This window comes from Pithys albifrons, chromosome 3 (assembly GCF_047495875.1).
Source record: "Pithys albifrons albifrons isolate INPA30051 chromosome 3, PitAlb_v1, whole genome shotgun sequence".
NCBI classification, from domain to species: domain Eukaryota; kingdom Metazoa; phylum Chordata; class Aves; order Passeriformes; family Thamnophilidae; genus Pithys; species Pithys albifrons.
The window spans coordinates 80885268-80900118 of record NC_092460.1 but is presented as its reverse complement, the minus strand read 5'-3'; the positions used below and the strand labels follow the sequence as shown (position 1 = coordinate 80900118).

Genomic DNA, 14851 nt, shown 5'->3' with positions numbered 1-14851 from the left:
GTCTTGTCTCAGTCCGTTAGTCCCTGGCCTGCCTGCATGGGTGTCTCCTGTATTGTTCTCTTAGGCTCTGCCTAAAATGGTAACCCTACCTTGGCAAGAATATTCACAGACCATGAAGATGGTTGTCATAGTCTTGCTAGATTTATAATATTAAGATTTCTTAAATGCTCAACAAGTACAGTGTGGGTATATTCAAGATGAAAGAGTGGGTATTGTCCCAGACTGTGGGCAAACTCCTGGGAATGGTTTGAAAAACTGTGAGTTGATCCAGGCCCATGTCATGCTGGGACAGCTCTAACAGCTTAACACTGCAGGCAGTAAAGTTCTAATGCCCAGGACTATCTGATAGCACTGTTTCATTTTTTTACTGTATAAACACAGCAGTAGAGTATTATACGTATATTAGTTGTTCCCCAACACTAGAGATGAACTATTCCTCTTTTTATTTAATGTATTAAAATGGTATGCTGACAATCTCTGTGTGACAATGGAATCTTGTCTTGTTGGGAAGTGAAATGAAGAAATACATAGAGTTGGACATTACTAGTCCAAGGAGTAGTACTTCACAAATGGCAACACACTAGCAGAGGTCTGTGAAGTGAATGTCTTCAAATTCTCATTATTTGAGTTACAAGAGCTATTTTGTTTGGGATACAGCTGTCCTACCTACCTTTGTGGTAAAATCAGAGAGGTATTGAGAAGTCACTGGGAAATGTTTGGTGAACTCAGGTTAGTTTTTGGCATGTGGTCAAATGACACTTTGGAAGGAAAACTACTCAATGCAAACTTTGCAATGTGCAGTTGTGGAAAACACCATTTCTAATGACCAGTTCACAACACAGTTCTCTGTATGTATTTACCTTAAAATAATAAATACAAAGCTAAAAAAGACTTAGTAAAACCATTCCTTTCTTTGCATAAAATAACTTATGGGTAGAAAGGGAATACTTATAAATATTTCAACTAAGGTCAAAATTAGACTTAAGTGGAAAATCTGAACAGTGACATAGTTACTATAATTCAGTTTCTGAAATTCCAGTATATATATTCCACTGAGACTGCAAGCTTTTATAGCCCCTCTCACATCCAGGCTCTAATGAATGTTCATACTTTTTAAAGCTGGTACACATTTAATTTGAAATCAGGTATTAGATGTTTCCTTTCATTTATAAGTTTCTGAAAACAGCAGAAATTTACAAATAAAAATAAAGACTGTTTTCTCAGAGATTTTTTTTCCTGCTATGTGCAGAGTTATAGTCTACATTTACTGCTTGAGATAATAATCTAAAGAATGTTGTACTTTCACATTTGTGAGAAGATTTTGGCTTTTTCTCTCAAAGCCTCATTTTAATTTGTAGTTTGGTAAGGAATGTTTTTAAAATGTTAAAAGATATAACTGTTAAGTAGCTTCCCATGTTTTCTAACTGAACAAATGTTTGAAGAAGACTCATTCCGTCAAGTTTATTTTATGTCTGGAAAATAATCTTGTTACATGAACAAAACAATGACTCACTTGTACTTGTAATGGTTTTTCTTTAAAAAAAAATTTCTTCTGATGGGTTCAGATAGAAAAATATGTTTTGCATTGAAAACAATAAAAACCTGTAGATGTAAGCTTATGGGGTTCTGCAGAGAAGCATGAATCCTTCGATTAGTTATTGGCACCTTGCCAGCATTGTTACCTCCCTGTTTATATTCTCCTGGTTTCAAATGTACTTCAAATAAATTTGCCAGTAGAAAGTCTTTTTTGTGCTGATTTTTGGTGTGGAATCCATTGCATGGAATTTCCTTCTGATTTGTGAATGCAACTGTGAAACATAATTTTTGTCAGCAAGTCAACTCTTTATCAAGCAGCAACACACAAAAGCAATTGCAGTGTTTGGTATGTGATTACTTTGAAAGAAGAAAGTGACTGTCTTTTTTTCTAAGGCCTCTACATTCGACAGCACAAGGAGGATGGCTATGAATGCTTTCAGTGTTTTCCTGAGAATAAAAGGACTCATGTTTTCTCCACCATGGAGAGAGACCATTTTGCTGCCTTACCTAATCTGAAGGATGCCTGTAGATGGATGACATGTATCTTTATTGTATGATGTATTACTTATTTCCTGGATATAAATGATCTGATAAAGGCTTCTAACAGCTGAGAGTGAAAGCAAAAAAGCTATTGGGAAATGAAGCTTGCTGCAGTTCTGGCTTTATAATATCAAACTGGCTGAAGAAGCTGAGAAGATTCACATAAGAGACATAAAAATATTGGTAACAAGTATAAAGGAAAAATTAAGTCATAATTCAATCTTCTGCTCTGTTACTAGCAGTGTGGAACGTGTCCAGGAGTGCCTGTTTGTGTATATCTGTCTCAGCAGGGTTGTTCAGACTCCGGTGTTTGATACCGAGGCTATTGCTCTAGCCTGTGGAGAAAGATGTATCTAAAGAGAAAAATTGTATAGAATTAGCCAAAAAGAGTCATTAGACCAGCTGTGTCTTTTTAAACATCCATTTCTCTTTGGACTGCAAGCAGCTGAGTTGACTTTACACTATGGACACTTATAGCTTGAGATGTGCCAAGAGTTCCCTCTGGTTTAACACTTCACTAACTGCTGGATTTGTTCATCAGTGTTAAACTAATGGCAGTTGGAGTGCTTGCACCAAAGTGGTGCAAATTTAAAATTTACTCAAGACATCACAATAGCCATATCTCCCACCTTTCCAGAATATTCTATTAAAACCAGATTAGGGAAGACACCAGGTGAGAGGTATCCTCTATTTGACATACTAAAACTAAGTGGAAAAGAAAAATAAATAGTATGAGAAATTCAGCAATTCTGGAGAGAATCTGAACATAATCTTATGTGTGAAAATAGGAGAGGACTCAAACCAAGGAAGCAATCTGGATACAGTTGTAACATTACCACTATTTTTCTTTTCCTCTAGTGCAGGGGTTGCTTTGCCACAAATTCTGCCTCAGCAAGCCCCAAACTGATGGGATACAGCAGTGAAGCCTGGCTGAGAGGTAGTCATACAGCTACCTCCACTGGGACAATTTGGTGCACACATCTGCTTTGATAAACAGAACTTTTTCAGGTTACCAAGGGGGCAATTCAGTTTCAAGTGCTGTCAAATTGGACAACTCATGACAGTATCTGTTTTAATAAAATAGCATCTTTCTGTGCCCAATGTTTCCTTTGTAAGTTTTTAAGTTTCAAAGTACAAAGAATACAATACATAGTCATAGAATCAATGGTAGACGATAGAAAATACCTAAACAGGCACACACGCATTTTCTATTTTAGCTGCTGAGGAAATCAGAGTCTCTACTACCAAGCATGTGGGATCTTTCTGCTGAGGAAAGAGTCCAGGTCATTTGTAGTATCCGCAGATCAAGTATTTGAGTGGGATTGGGGTGGGGAATGGAGACAGGAAAGAATTTAGGTGTCGAGTTTTCCCCATAATATAAAGGGGTTTTTTTCCCCTCTGCTACCATGATTTTAGTTTTCTGACTTACACCTTCTGACTGTCAAGAACAAGGAGAATAGATATAGCAGTCTTTTTTACAACTGTGAAAGGCATTATTGGACAAAAAGTTTGTAGTTCAGAAGGGAATTTAGTGAAAGAAATGCTGAAATTCATTTCTGTGTAACTATGAATCATTGTGAGAGAGGGACCTTTATTCTCTTGTAACTTTGAGTGAGCTACCACTGTGAGACACATGAAAAATTATTCAGACCTCATATCTTATTAAACTGAACTACTTTTGTTACTCCTTGATTTTTAGAGCAGCTAATTCTGTAAAAGTTACAGATAGTTATGTTCCCAGAATAATAAAATACCCAGAATGCACAACCTTAAAAATCATTGTCCTCTTGTCAGGGATAAAACAAGGTTAGAGTCAGACAAAAGTCAAACTAAGTGTGTGGTAGGTATTCTGTTTGCTAGACTTGCGTTTCATTTGGCTGCAAGAATGAGGATTCCAACGACAGAAGGATTAAATGCAGGAGATGTTACTGTCCTAAAAACAGACTCTCATCCTGCAAATAATCACTTACAAAAGAAGCAGGGCTTGTTGCGACAGGACAAGGGTCAATGGTTTTAAACTAAAAGAGCGTCAATTCAGACTAGATTTAAGGAATTCTTTTTATGACAAAGGTGGTGAGGAACAGGAACAGTTTACCACGAAAGGTAGTAGATGCTCCATGCCTGGAAGCATTCAAGGTCAGGTTGGATGAGGCCCTAAGCAACCTGATGTGGTTGAAGATGTCCTTGCTCACTGCAGAGGCACTAAACTAGATGACCTTTAATGGTCACTTCCAACCAAAACCATTCTATGATTACGGTAGCAAAAGAAATCAGACAGGCTGTCATTGACAACTCAGTCAATCTGTCTCCAGCTGAGTATGCCATTCATTAGCATATGAAGTCAGTCAGTTGTACACACCACATAATCTGTACTTGTGTTGAAACCCTTCCTCTCAAAGCCTAGCAAGTTTCTTGAAGCCCTTTCTCACTGGCTTCATTAAAGCAGTAAGGATGATCCATGAAAAACAGGATCCCTAAAACTGAAGCCCTCTAAAGACTATGTTCACTATTTGTAAACTGTCCTGTCAGAAAATTCCCAGTTCACTATAGTTTAAATGTTTTAATAACTATAGTGACTGGTTCAAAAACATAGAAGTCATTAGAAATAACCAGCACTGAAGAAGAAATGTAATTGACAACATGAAGCTAAGTGTGATTTGGATTTTTTAAAACAGGCTGTTGTGCTGGTCATCAATTAAATCCACAGAAAATAGATTGGATGTAATGGCATATCTCATGGAAAATATCTGCACTAAGTGTGTTGAAATCCATGAGCTCTTATTATTCGGTACATGTATAATTATATTAAAGTCATTTCACTTCTGAAGCTTGGTTGAATGTAAATCTTTAAGAGACACTGACATACTAAGAGAAACCTCTTTTCACGGAATTACAGAATATGCTGAGTTGGAAGGAACCCACAAGGTTCACTAAGTCCAAGCCTTACCCTGCACAGGCCCGTCTCCAAGAGTCACACCATGTTCCTGAGAGTGTCATCCAAACACTTCTTGAACTTTATCAGGCTTGGTGCTGTGACCACTTCCCTGGGGAGCTTGTTCCAGTACCCAACCACGGTCTGGGTGAAGAAACTCTTTCTAATATTCTACCAAAACCCTCCCTAACACAACTTCAGGCCATTTCCTTGCGTCCTGTCACTGGTCTCCACAGAGAAGAGATCAGTGCCTGCTCCTCCTCTTCCCCTCATGAGGAAGTTGTACTGACAATGAGATCTCCCCTCAGTCTCCATTTCTCCAGCTGAACAGACCAAGTGCCATCAGCTGCTCCTCATATGCCTTCCCTTCAAGGCCCTTCACCATCTTCATTGCTCTCCTTTGGACCCTTTTTAACAGCTTAGTATCTTTTTTATATTGCAGTGACTAAAATTGCATATTAGCACTGTGGGACCTCTTATTGCAAAAAAGATCTCTGAGATCTACTATAAGGTATAAATTTGTTGTTAATATGACTATTAAATAATGTATGTATTTCACATATAACATTCTAAGGTTCTTTATCCTTTTTGTCATCTCACTCATACTGAACCATGACAGAAGACAAGACTTATAGCTTGGATAATTAATAAGGAATTTTAAAAATACATATTTAAAGGAGAGTTTTTGTTACAGAATCCATGAATGAGGCTTAGCTAGCCACTTAACTGCCATAACGAATTTAAAAGATAAAGAATTTTTTATGTTTAATGAAATTTTCATACACAATACAGTTTTTAAAAGGTATTACTTCCACTGATTTCAGCTGTGAAAATCCCATTAGGAAATATATGTATCTTTAGGAACCAAAATACTTCTGGTTTTAGACACCACTTAATGCAATACTTAACCCCAAAAGCCACTGCTATGCCAGTATAATCAGAGGTCAGCCAGTTTGGTTCAGAGGGAAATGGACATGTTGGTGCTGTCTGCATATGACTAAACATCTGCACAGAGACCCTTTCACAGAAGTCTGAAAAAACTTGCTAAATTATATGACCATGTAAGGTTTTCATTGGGAATGTTCATGTACAATATAGCTCAAGCTCTGCTTTCAGGCACACTACTGTCATTTTGGAGATTGAAAGGAATGAAACTATTTCACTGGTGTGAGAAAAGACTGTATTGTAATTAATTGCTCAAGTATTGTCTTGAGATATTATTGAAATGAAGGAAAGTTTTGCTCCTATTACTTTCCTCAGCAATACAGAAAACCAATCCCAATTGTCTTTTCAGTCTTGTTCTATCGGTGAAAGCCAGGTTCCTACAGAATTTGAATGATTCTTCCAGATTTGAAAGCACTGATAGTTTTTTCTTAAAGAGTAGATTGGGCTATCCCTCCTTTTATGATAGTATTTGGCAGTTTTCTGTACAAGTATTCAGTTACTTTCTAAGATGGTTCAGAGTCCATGTTTTTTCTTACCTAACATTGCTTTAAGTGAGAGAGCACAGTTTATTTTGTGATCTCTAAAGGAGAAAGTATCTAATGGAAAAACTTTGTAGCCTGAAAGACATTAAAAATGTTCAACTATAATAGCGTTTTCTCAACAGTTTATTATATCTCTACTTTTCTGCAAGGGCCAAGTCACCCAAGGGCACTTCATAAAAACTGGTGATCTGAAGCTGACATTGCAGGCAGACTTACCACCTTATCTCCAGGTTAATGTGATAGCATTGGCCAGTGCTTAAAATAATGCCTGACAACAATGTCAATGAATCATCTGCCAGGGCACTGAGCAGGTTTTGCTTCAGTATCTTTCTCAGTATAACACGGATTACTGAGAGATTTCCTACTTAGCACAGAACTGCAAAGTAAAATTGTTTTTTTTCATAATATGGCTAAAAAACCCCATAATTTCCTATGAAAAAAATAAATGTATAGCATAAGTCCAGTTAGTATTTATAATATACTAGCTGAATATTTCTTCAAATACATACTTCTCTCTGTTGTTCTAATGGAGTTATCATTGTCATCTTCTTTTATGGTATCATGGAAGACTGGAGTTACCTGTTTTTTATAGTTGATAATAATAGACAGAATCACTCAGAAATGCTAGATTTTTCCTTTGTATCTATAGGGAACAGAGATCCTCTGTGATGTCATTTTATGGTTCCTCAATTTTTTGATTTCTTAGAACTGTGACATATTAAGAAGTTTATTGTGCACCAACAGAGCATCATAGTTAGAATTCAAAAGTAGGGTGTAAAAAACAAACAAAATTTACAAAACCCAAATAAACTCAAGAATATTCAAGCATGAAGCAATTGATATTTTTTCCCAGTTTGAAACTCAAAAAGTCTATATCAAAGATTTTGTTAGATTCTGCATTATGCTGCTATCAGTTGAGCCATACTGCACACACTGTTGAACCACCACATGGCATATTGGTGTAAAAACTTCTATCTTTAAAGTAGGTGACACAAAGCTAACCCTATTGTCATTTCTCTTTTCTTGTCCAGATATATTGTTAATTTTCTAAAAATGTGTTTGCTACAGCATAATGGTTACTTTTATGAAAACGAAGTTTCAAGAGTATTATGTTGTTTCTATCACCTACTCTTAAGGTTATGAAATCAACATGAAACAGCTATACTTGGCTATAATTAAAAACAATGAAAGCTGAGTCCTTCTAATATATGTTTCCTTTCCACCTACTACTTTTAAGATAATTACTTTTTTCCTTATACTAAATCAATATAACAATGATTTTTATGTTGTTTCTTTCCTTTCCCAGATGTACATCCAGACAACAACACTTACTATCTCCATGAGTTTAAGTGCTTCTGTGTCTCTGGGTATGCTCTACATGCCCAAGGTTTATATTATCATTTTTCATCCAGAGCAGAATGTTCAAAAACGGAAGCGGAGCTTCAAGGCTGTAGTGACAGCTGCTACGATGCAAAGCAAACTGACCCAAAAAGGAAATGACCGACCAAATGGCGAGGTCAAGACTGAACTGTGTGAAAGTCTTGAAACCAACAGTAAGTCATCTGTAGACTTTCCAATGGTCAAAAGTGGCAGCACATCACAATAGATGTACGTTTACAAGAATGCACTTTCTTTTAATAATAAACTTTATTATTTTTGTTGCTTGTTCTGCATGAATCCAGAGATGTGTCAGAATTCATGTACTGTTGAATGCAGGAATGTCTACAGTTGTTTAAGGGAAATTGATTTTCACAGGAGGTTAGTAAAGAAATAAAAAAAGCACAAGCAGATTTTGAAAAGTCACATCTTTTAAAAATAATTTGATTTAGCTAGTGCTAATTTGATGTGTTGTGCATTGCTGTGCCAGTTGTGGTATGTCCTGACAGTTTATGAGGTGTATTTATGGTCACCATTGTATATTCAAAACTCAGAGGCTATTGAAAAAAATATAATGAAAACAGTTAACATTGGTTTTATTTTGCAGATAGACACGGAAGTGAAAATAATGCTTTTTACCCTTCCACTTAATATTTGTCAACTTGTTCATTTATCACAACTCATGACTAACACTTCTGAGAATAATACTTCCCATACAGGTTTTTGTTGTGGTTTTACTCATCTTGGTACAAAGTGGTCATTATTCATATAAAGCTTAATCATTACATGTTCTGATATGTCACAGGTTTGCAATGGGAAACAATTCTTTCCTATGCCTGGAAAGTTCTTGAATATTGCTACACCTTTAAGTTTCTGTGGACTAGAAGAAGACAGAGCTTATAGCTTCCATTCTACCACATGACATAACATCTTATAAACTGAACTTCATAATAACAATAATAATCAAATGTGAGCAGAGCCATTGATTTGACACCCAGTGCTTAGCAATGAAGAATTACTTTCTATTGAACAGTTAGAGATCACATGGGATGGACAGCAGCTGTTACAGTTAAGATTTTCAGTGAATTTGCTAGACATGACATAGTTTATTTTTAATTTTTATTACTTTTTGATAATGTTGACTGGTGATTAAATAGTACTATTTTGGTTGAGCCCATTAAGACAAGGCAGTGCCAGGTTTGGAGAAAAATTATTTTACTTATTTATGAAAATTGAAAACCCTCACTGAATTCAATCAGAATTTGCCAGATTGAAGGTTATATAATATTCCTTAATTTTACCATACTATAGTTTCTAATATATGGAGGATACTGAGTACAAACGATTTCACTTGAAAAACTCATGACTTTTCAAAATGCATAAAACTGCTAGAGCGAGCTATGGGCTTATACAGGTTCAGATTGTCACATATAGCAAAGGACAAAAAAAGAAAGGCATAGAAATTCCTTGTGGATCAAATAATACTGTAGGTATATTTAGAACTCAATACTTTTGCAAATCTTCAGAAGTCACCAAAAGAAAACTGAGAGGGAAAAGGGAGCTGAAGTTTGCTGAGTGTGCAAAATGATAAACTTCTGAGGAAAGGACAAAGAAGGGGTTTCACAGTAGGGTACGAAAGAGTGTTAATAAGAAAGTCTTGGGTATCTGATGTTTATCTACTGTATCTAATTAAGATATGCTCTGTCTAGTATTCCTTAAACTATGATTATGCATAATTCCTGGCAGCAGCTGTTATTGGAAGCAAGTCTGCTTCTCCAGTAGTGCATGTATTCAGGGTAATGCTTATTTACTGTGCTCTAAACATGATTTTAAAAGTAACAGATCTATATAATTCAGAGCTCACTAGGAGTATATCCTGACTAGTCAAAAATTTAGTCAAGTCATTTTTACTCTAGAGAGCACTCCCTGTGTAACTGAGCTCCAGGCCTTAAGATGGATTTCTCTCTTCTGTGAAATAGTTACCAAAACTTTTGGAGGTTCCTGTGAGTTATTAGAGCACGATGTCATATAAGTCCTTTTCACTAGGTCAGTAGTATCGACTTTTCGACACAGCAAAATTTCTTTTACTGACTCCATGTGAGGTAGATCTTTCTTTTCAGTGATAGTATATGAGGCTGTTTGCAAGATATTTTTCTACTCCTAGTATACCAGAAGTGGGCAGTCTGTGTTTCCCACCATTTACCCTGAGCCAATACTAGTAGTGATAGCAACACCATAACTATGTGAGAAATAGGGTGAGACAGTCAATTCCTTTTTATTCCCATCCAGAGACAATTCTATCTAGTTTGTCTCATTCCATGTAACACCATTTATTCTCTTTTAGCCCATAGGAATACATTCATGCATTTTTGTTGGGTTTTTTATGTTTTTGGTTTGGTTTGTTTGGTGTTTTTGTTTGTTGTTGTGTTTTGGTTTTTTGTTTGGGTTGGGTTGGGTTTTGTTTTGTTTTTTTTTTTTCTTTGGAAATAGATCCATATTCAGTGAAAAACATAGTTTCTGGGAAATAGGATGAAAAACCCATCCACATGCAGTTACAGAAGGCATAGCAATGACAAGTACTTTAAATGCATATGGGTCAGATCACAATAATCATTCTGAATTGTTTCAGATCCTCTTTTATTTTATTCTTTTCCTTTCTGGCTTTTTCCAACAGCAAAGTAGTACCTGGAGATATAAAAGACTGTGCATTCCCAGAAATATTTTGAGCCAAGTCTGTTACTCTTTCTGGCCATCTATGCTTGCCAAATACTGTTCATGTTATTAGTGTGAAATGCTAACAGTCTTCAAGAGCAGGGCACCAGCTGCTGAAACTTTCAGATCTCCAAATACTAACTCTAGGCTTATTCCACTGAAATATAAAGATGTGCAATATTTATCAAGTAAAAAAAACCCAAACAACATTGTTTGGAGATGAATTAGGTTTAATACATTTCAAACTACTATCTACACTAACTTTCTGTGCTGTCATTTTTTAAAATAACAACACTCAGAACTCAAAAGAATATTTTTTTTTCTGGATCGGTTCTGGATTAATTATGTTAAAACTATTTAATTCTCAGATATACAAGAAAGTTACAGCAATTTAAAAAGTTACTCTATATAAGCTTAGATCTCGTAACCACTGGTTTTGTATTTTGAGGTTCTTGCAAATGCCCTCACATAATTCGGCTTATTGAGATGTAATAATCTGATTATATTACATTGCTGTGGGCTAAAAACATGCACATGTAAAGTTATCACAGAACTCAGTTCATATGGGATAATGTGGTAAGCTAGCTTAACCTGATCATGTATCTGAGCCTATTTTCAGAGAAAGGAAAAAAAATAGCTCTGATCCTTGTCCTTTTGTTCCCAAGTATGCAGAATTTGCAGATGTGCATTTATTTGTTATTTCTTAGATGGGAACAAAATCCTTTTATGGTTTAAAAACTTGGTGCTATTTCAGCAGTCCTGCATTATTTTCAGTAGAAACTTAACAGGCCAAAGGAAAAATAGGGTCGTCTCAGAAATCCAGCTGTGGGAACATGGAAGAGTTCAGATGAGAGCAGTATATCCCATCTGAAAGATCTGGAAAATGTAAATGAGGGTATATTTTCTTCTAGTGTCCCAATACATGCAAATAAACCTATTTCTTGTTGGTGCTCAAGTACTATCATCAACTATGTGAAAGACTTGCCTCATGTGCCAAAAGCAATCCTTTCATGAACTAGCTTTTTCAGATAGAAAGTACTAGAGCTACCTGTGCAAATGAAAGTAAGAAATATTAAATTTTGAAGCTTTCTTTTTATTATTCATTCTTATACATACATTCTTAGGGAACAAAGGCTATAGTGATATGTGAATTACAGTGATTTTGTACAAATCAAGTGTTAGAACCAAATTGATCAGAAAACCAAAGAAAACTTAGTTCTTTATACTAACTGCTATTATTTTGCATCAATTTCAGTGATTTTTTTTGTTTAATCTTTGATGCAGAAGAGAGAAACTGTCATCTCTCAGTTTCTGTAGTCTGTTCTTCACAAGTCATGAGATTGTTGGGCTGAATTTAGCAGTTAGCATGAAGAATACTTTTCCTATCTATCTCAGCAGTTTTCAGCAGAGTCCATAGAGAAGAAAAGAAATTGAAGGAAGGTATGGGAATAGAATTTTTGAATTTGTAGATGAGGCAACTGTTTTGCCATCAAATTATTTTCCTCTTGCCAGCTGCAGTCTTCACTATCATAAGCAGAACATGTCTGTACCAGATGGAATATAAAACATATTTAGAAAGCCAAATTCCTCTTTATGCAGTGTAACATAGGCCTTATTATAGACAGGAGACTCAGTCTCCCCGCAGTCTGATTTTCCATGTACCCAACTGATATAAAATTAGAGAACTAACTATGAGACCTGATGTCACCACTTCCCTCCTCCCACTGTTATATTAACTTTGAGTGATATCACTTGAATAATATTTTTATAGGATATTTTTAATATTTTTATAGAAAAGTGGTAAGATGTTAAGGGCTAGAACCTGACATAAACTTTCATAAAAAAAAAATCACAGTTTTTAATTTTTACAGTAGTAAACGTGTTTAACTTTCTCAACATATTGCCTCATTCTGAACAAGGAGTATCAGCTTTTCTCAAAAGAAGACAGGATTGACTGACCATCAATATAAAGAGACCGTAATTCTCTCCATATAGTATGTAGGGACTAGATCCTCAGTTTCACTAATTTGGAGATGTTTCCGAGGTTAGACTTTACACCTTTCAAGGAGCATAAGTCTTCTTCTAGGCAGACAAATCAACATTAGCTGCAAAGTTATCTTTAACCAGTAGAAGATAAAGAGAAATCCAGTCTCTAAAGTGAAAAAAAAGGGTCAATATAGAATTCAGCCAAAATAATACCAGACATTGAAGTTCTATTGTGGTTATGCTGAAACCACTCACCATTGTTCCTCTCTGTTGACCTCTGCTGTCCCAAGTCATAGGCAAAGTAAGTTGTCATCAAGAGCACAGAATTTGAGATCCAATTCACTCACCACTTATATACATTCTTAAATATTCTTACTTTATTCCATGAACATGAACCATATTGTTTGGAGTTATAGCAGGACACTGTTTGAGTTCAAATGTTAAATATATTTAGGTTTTTTCCTTCTTTCTTGATTCGAAAAATCCTGAACTTTGTTTTTTGTTGTTGTTGTTTGTTTTTGGTTTTTTTGATTTACAGCCTCCTCTACCAAGACAACTTATGTCAGTTACAGCAATCAGGCAAACTGAGCAGGGATGAAATTCACGTGAAGATCTCCAGCATTGGATCTTGCAAACACAGACTTTACCACCACCAGAATTCAGTCTTGAAAATAACAGTAGACTACATTCAAATCAATAGTCAGTCTTCTAAAGAACAAGAATTAAACAAGAGGCAAAAGGCAAAAAGAGACAGGGGAAGGAAAAGTCCAGTTTTATAACAGAGTGTCAAGCTTCTGAACTGTTCACTCCCAAAAGGAAGCAAATCACAAAAGGAAAACAAATGTTAGCTTGTGAAAAAAAATGCTATTGAAATAAATCATGTCTGATGTTATATTTGTAAGTACTTTTTTGTGATTGTGACAATTTCCTTTCCTGTCCTACATTGTTCAACTCGTAAAAGAAAATGAGTTTGTTTCTTGTGACGGCTGACTGAAATAAGTCCTGGGTTATGCTAAAATAAATGCAATGGTCAACGCATGCTAATTTTTATACAAAATAATTTATTTCTAATAATAAAGGAATGTTTTGCAAATGTTGAGACTTGTTTTGTTGCAGTTTTAAGGATAAAAATAGTCCTTACACTGTTGTCTATTGTTTGTTTAGAATGTGCAGTAAAGGTGGGTGTACAAATAAAGTAATAATCATGGCATCAGAAGAATGAAGTGTAAACTCTAAGCATGTGTGTGTGCGTGTGTGTGTGTGTGTGTGTGTGTGCACCCATGTGTGTACGTACGTGCATGCCTGCCTGCATGTGTGTGTGTGTAATCTGCAGTGTGTGAATTTATTTGTTCAAAGCTTTGTGACTATATTTTCCAATGGAAGGATTTTTTTCTCCCTTCTTACCCTCAAAGTAAGTGCATTTTATATGTTTGTAAAGTAAAGGAGTCCTGACAGTAATTATTTTGTATGGTTGTATTATATTTTTGAGTCTCCACTAATAATTTTGGTGCTTTTCATTTCTGGAACTTACAGTTTGTAAGACTTTATGACAGCTAGACTGGATTAAGCTGAAAGTCTCTTCAGCCTAATATCCTGTCTCTGACAGGGTAATGTAGCAGATGCATATCTCAATAAAGGTGACTTTGAAATAACAGAAGAGAAATCAATGGAGAATTTGGAAAACAGCAGCCTAGTGAATATAAGTACTATTGCCTTACAAACACCTAGAAATCAAAGAAACATATGTCCACCTCCAATCTTCATGTCTTCTAACTCCCATAATTGTGTGAACATTTGAAATGATTATACAAAGAGAAACAGAAATTCATAATAAATATCTGTTAATAAACCGCTCCAAAGAATTTTAAAAAGACAGCTAGGGACTGTCCACTTTGGTACTATACCTGTATGTTCTTTAATACTTTTTTGCTCCATACAGTACTTACCATTCTTCAAGTTGATGGGTCTTCACATTCAGCTGATTATTAAATGTTATGTCTCCTGACTTAGCTGGGTGGCTCCGTGTGCTTTTATCCTCACAGCAGCTGTTTTTTTTATAGCATATCTTAAGGGAGCTGTGGTGGGTCCTAAATTACATGAATGAAAGTTGAATTATCTGAAACTGAATCTCTTTCTTTTACAATGTTTAAATTCAAGCGTACTCAGCAACTGCATGACAGTGAATTTCCATTTTCAGAATTTTTGATAAAACAGACTTAGTCTACCCCAGAAATTAAATGTCTGAAGTATTATCTGATGATTGCTTTGGTATAGTGGGGTA

At 35.6% G+C, this 14851-nt stretch overlaps 1 protein-coding gene across 1 annotated transcript in view; it reads left to right on the top strand.

Annotated features, from left to right (window-relative positions):
• The window catches only part of GRM8 (glutamate metabotropic receptor 8), a 340790-nt gene extending 327186 nt beyond the window's left edge, over window positions 1-13604 (top strand). Inside the window, exons 10-11 of the mRNA XM_071550012.1 lie at window positions 7802-8048; window positions 13109-13604. Of these exons, the coding sequence (XP_071406113.1) occupies window positions 7802-8048; window positions 13109-13158 (297 nt within the window). The 3' untranslated portion in view covers window positions 13159-13604. The remainder of the gene's footprint in view (window positions 1-7801; window positions 8049-13108) is intronic.
• Window positions 13605-14851: the final 1247 nt, after the last annotated feature.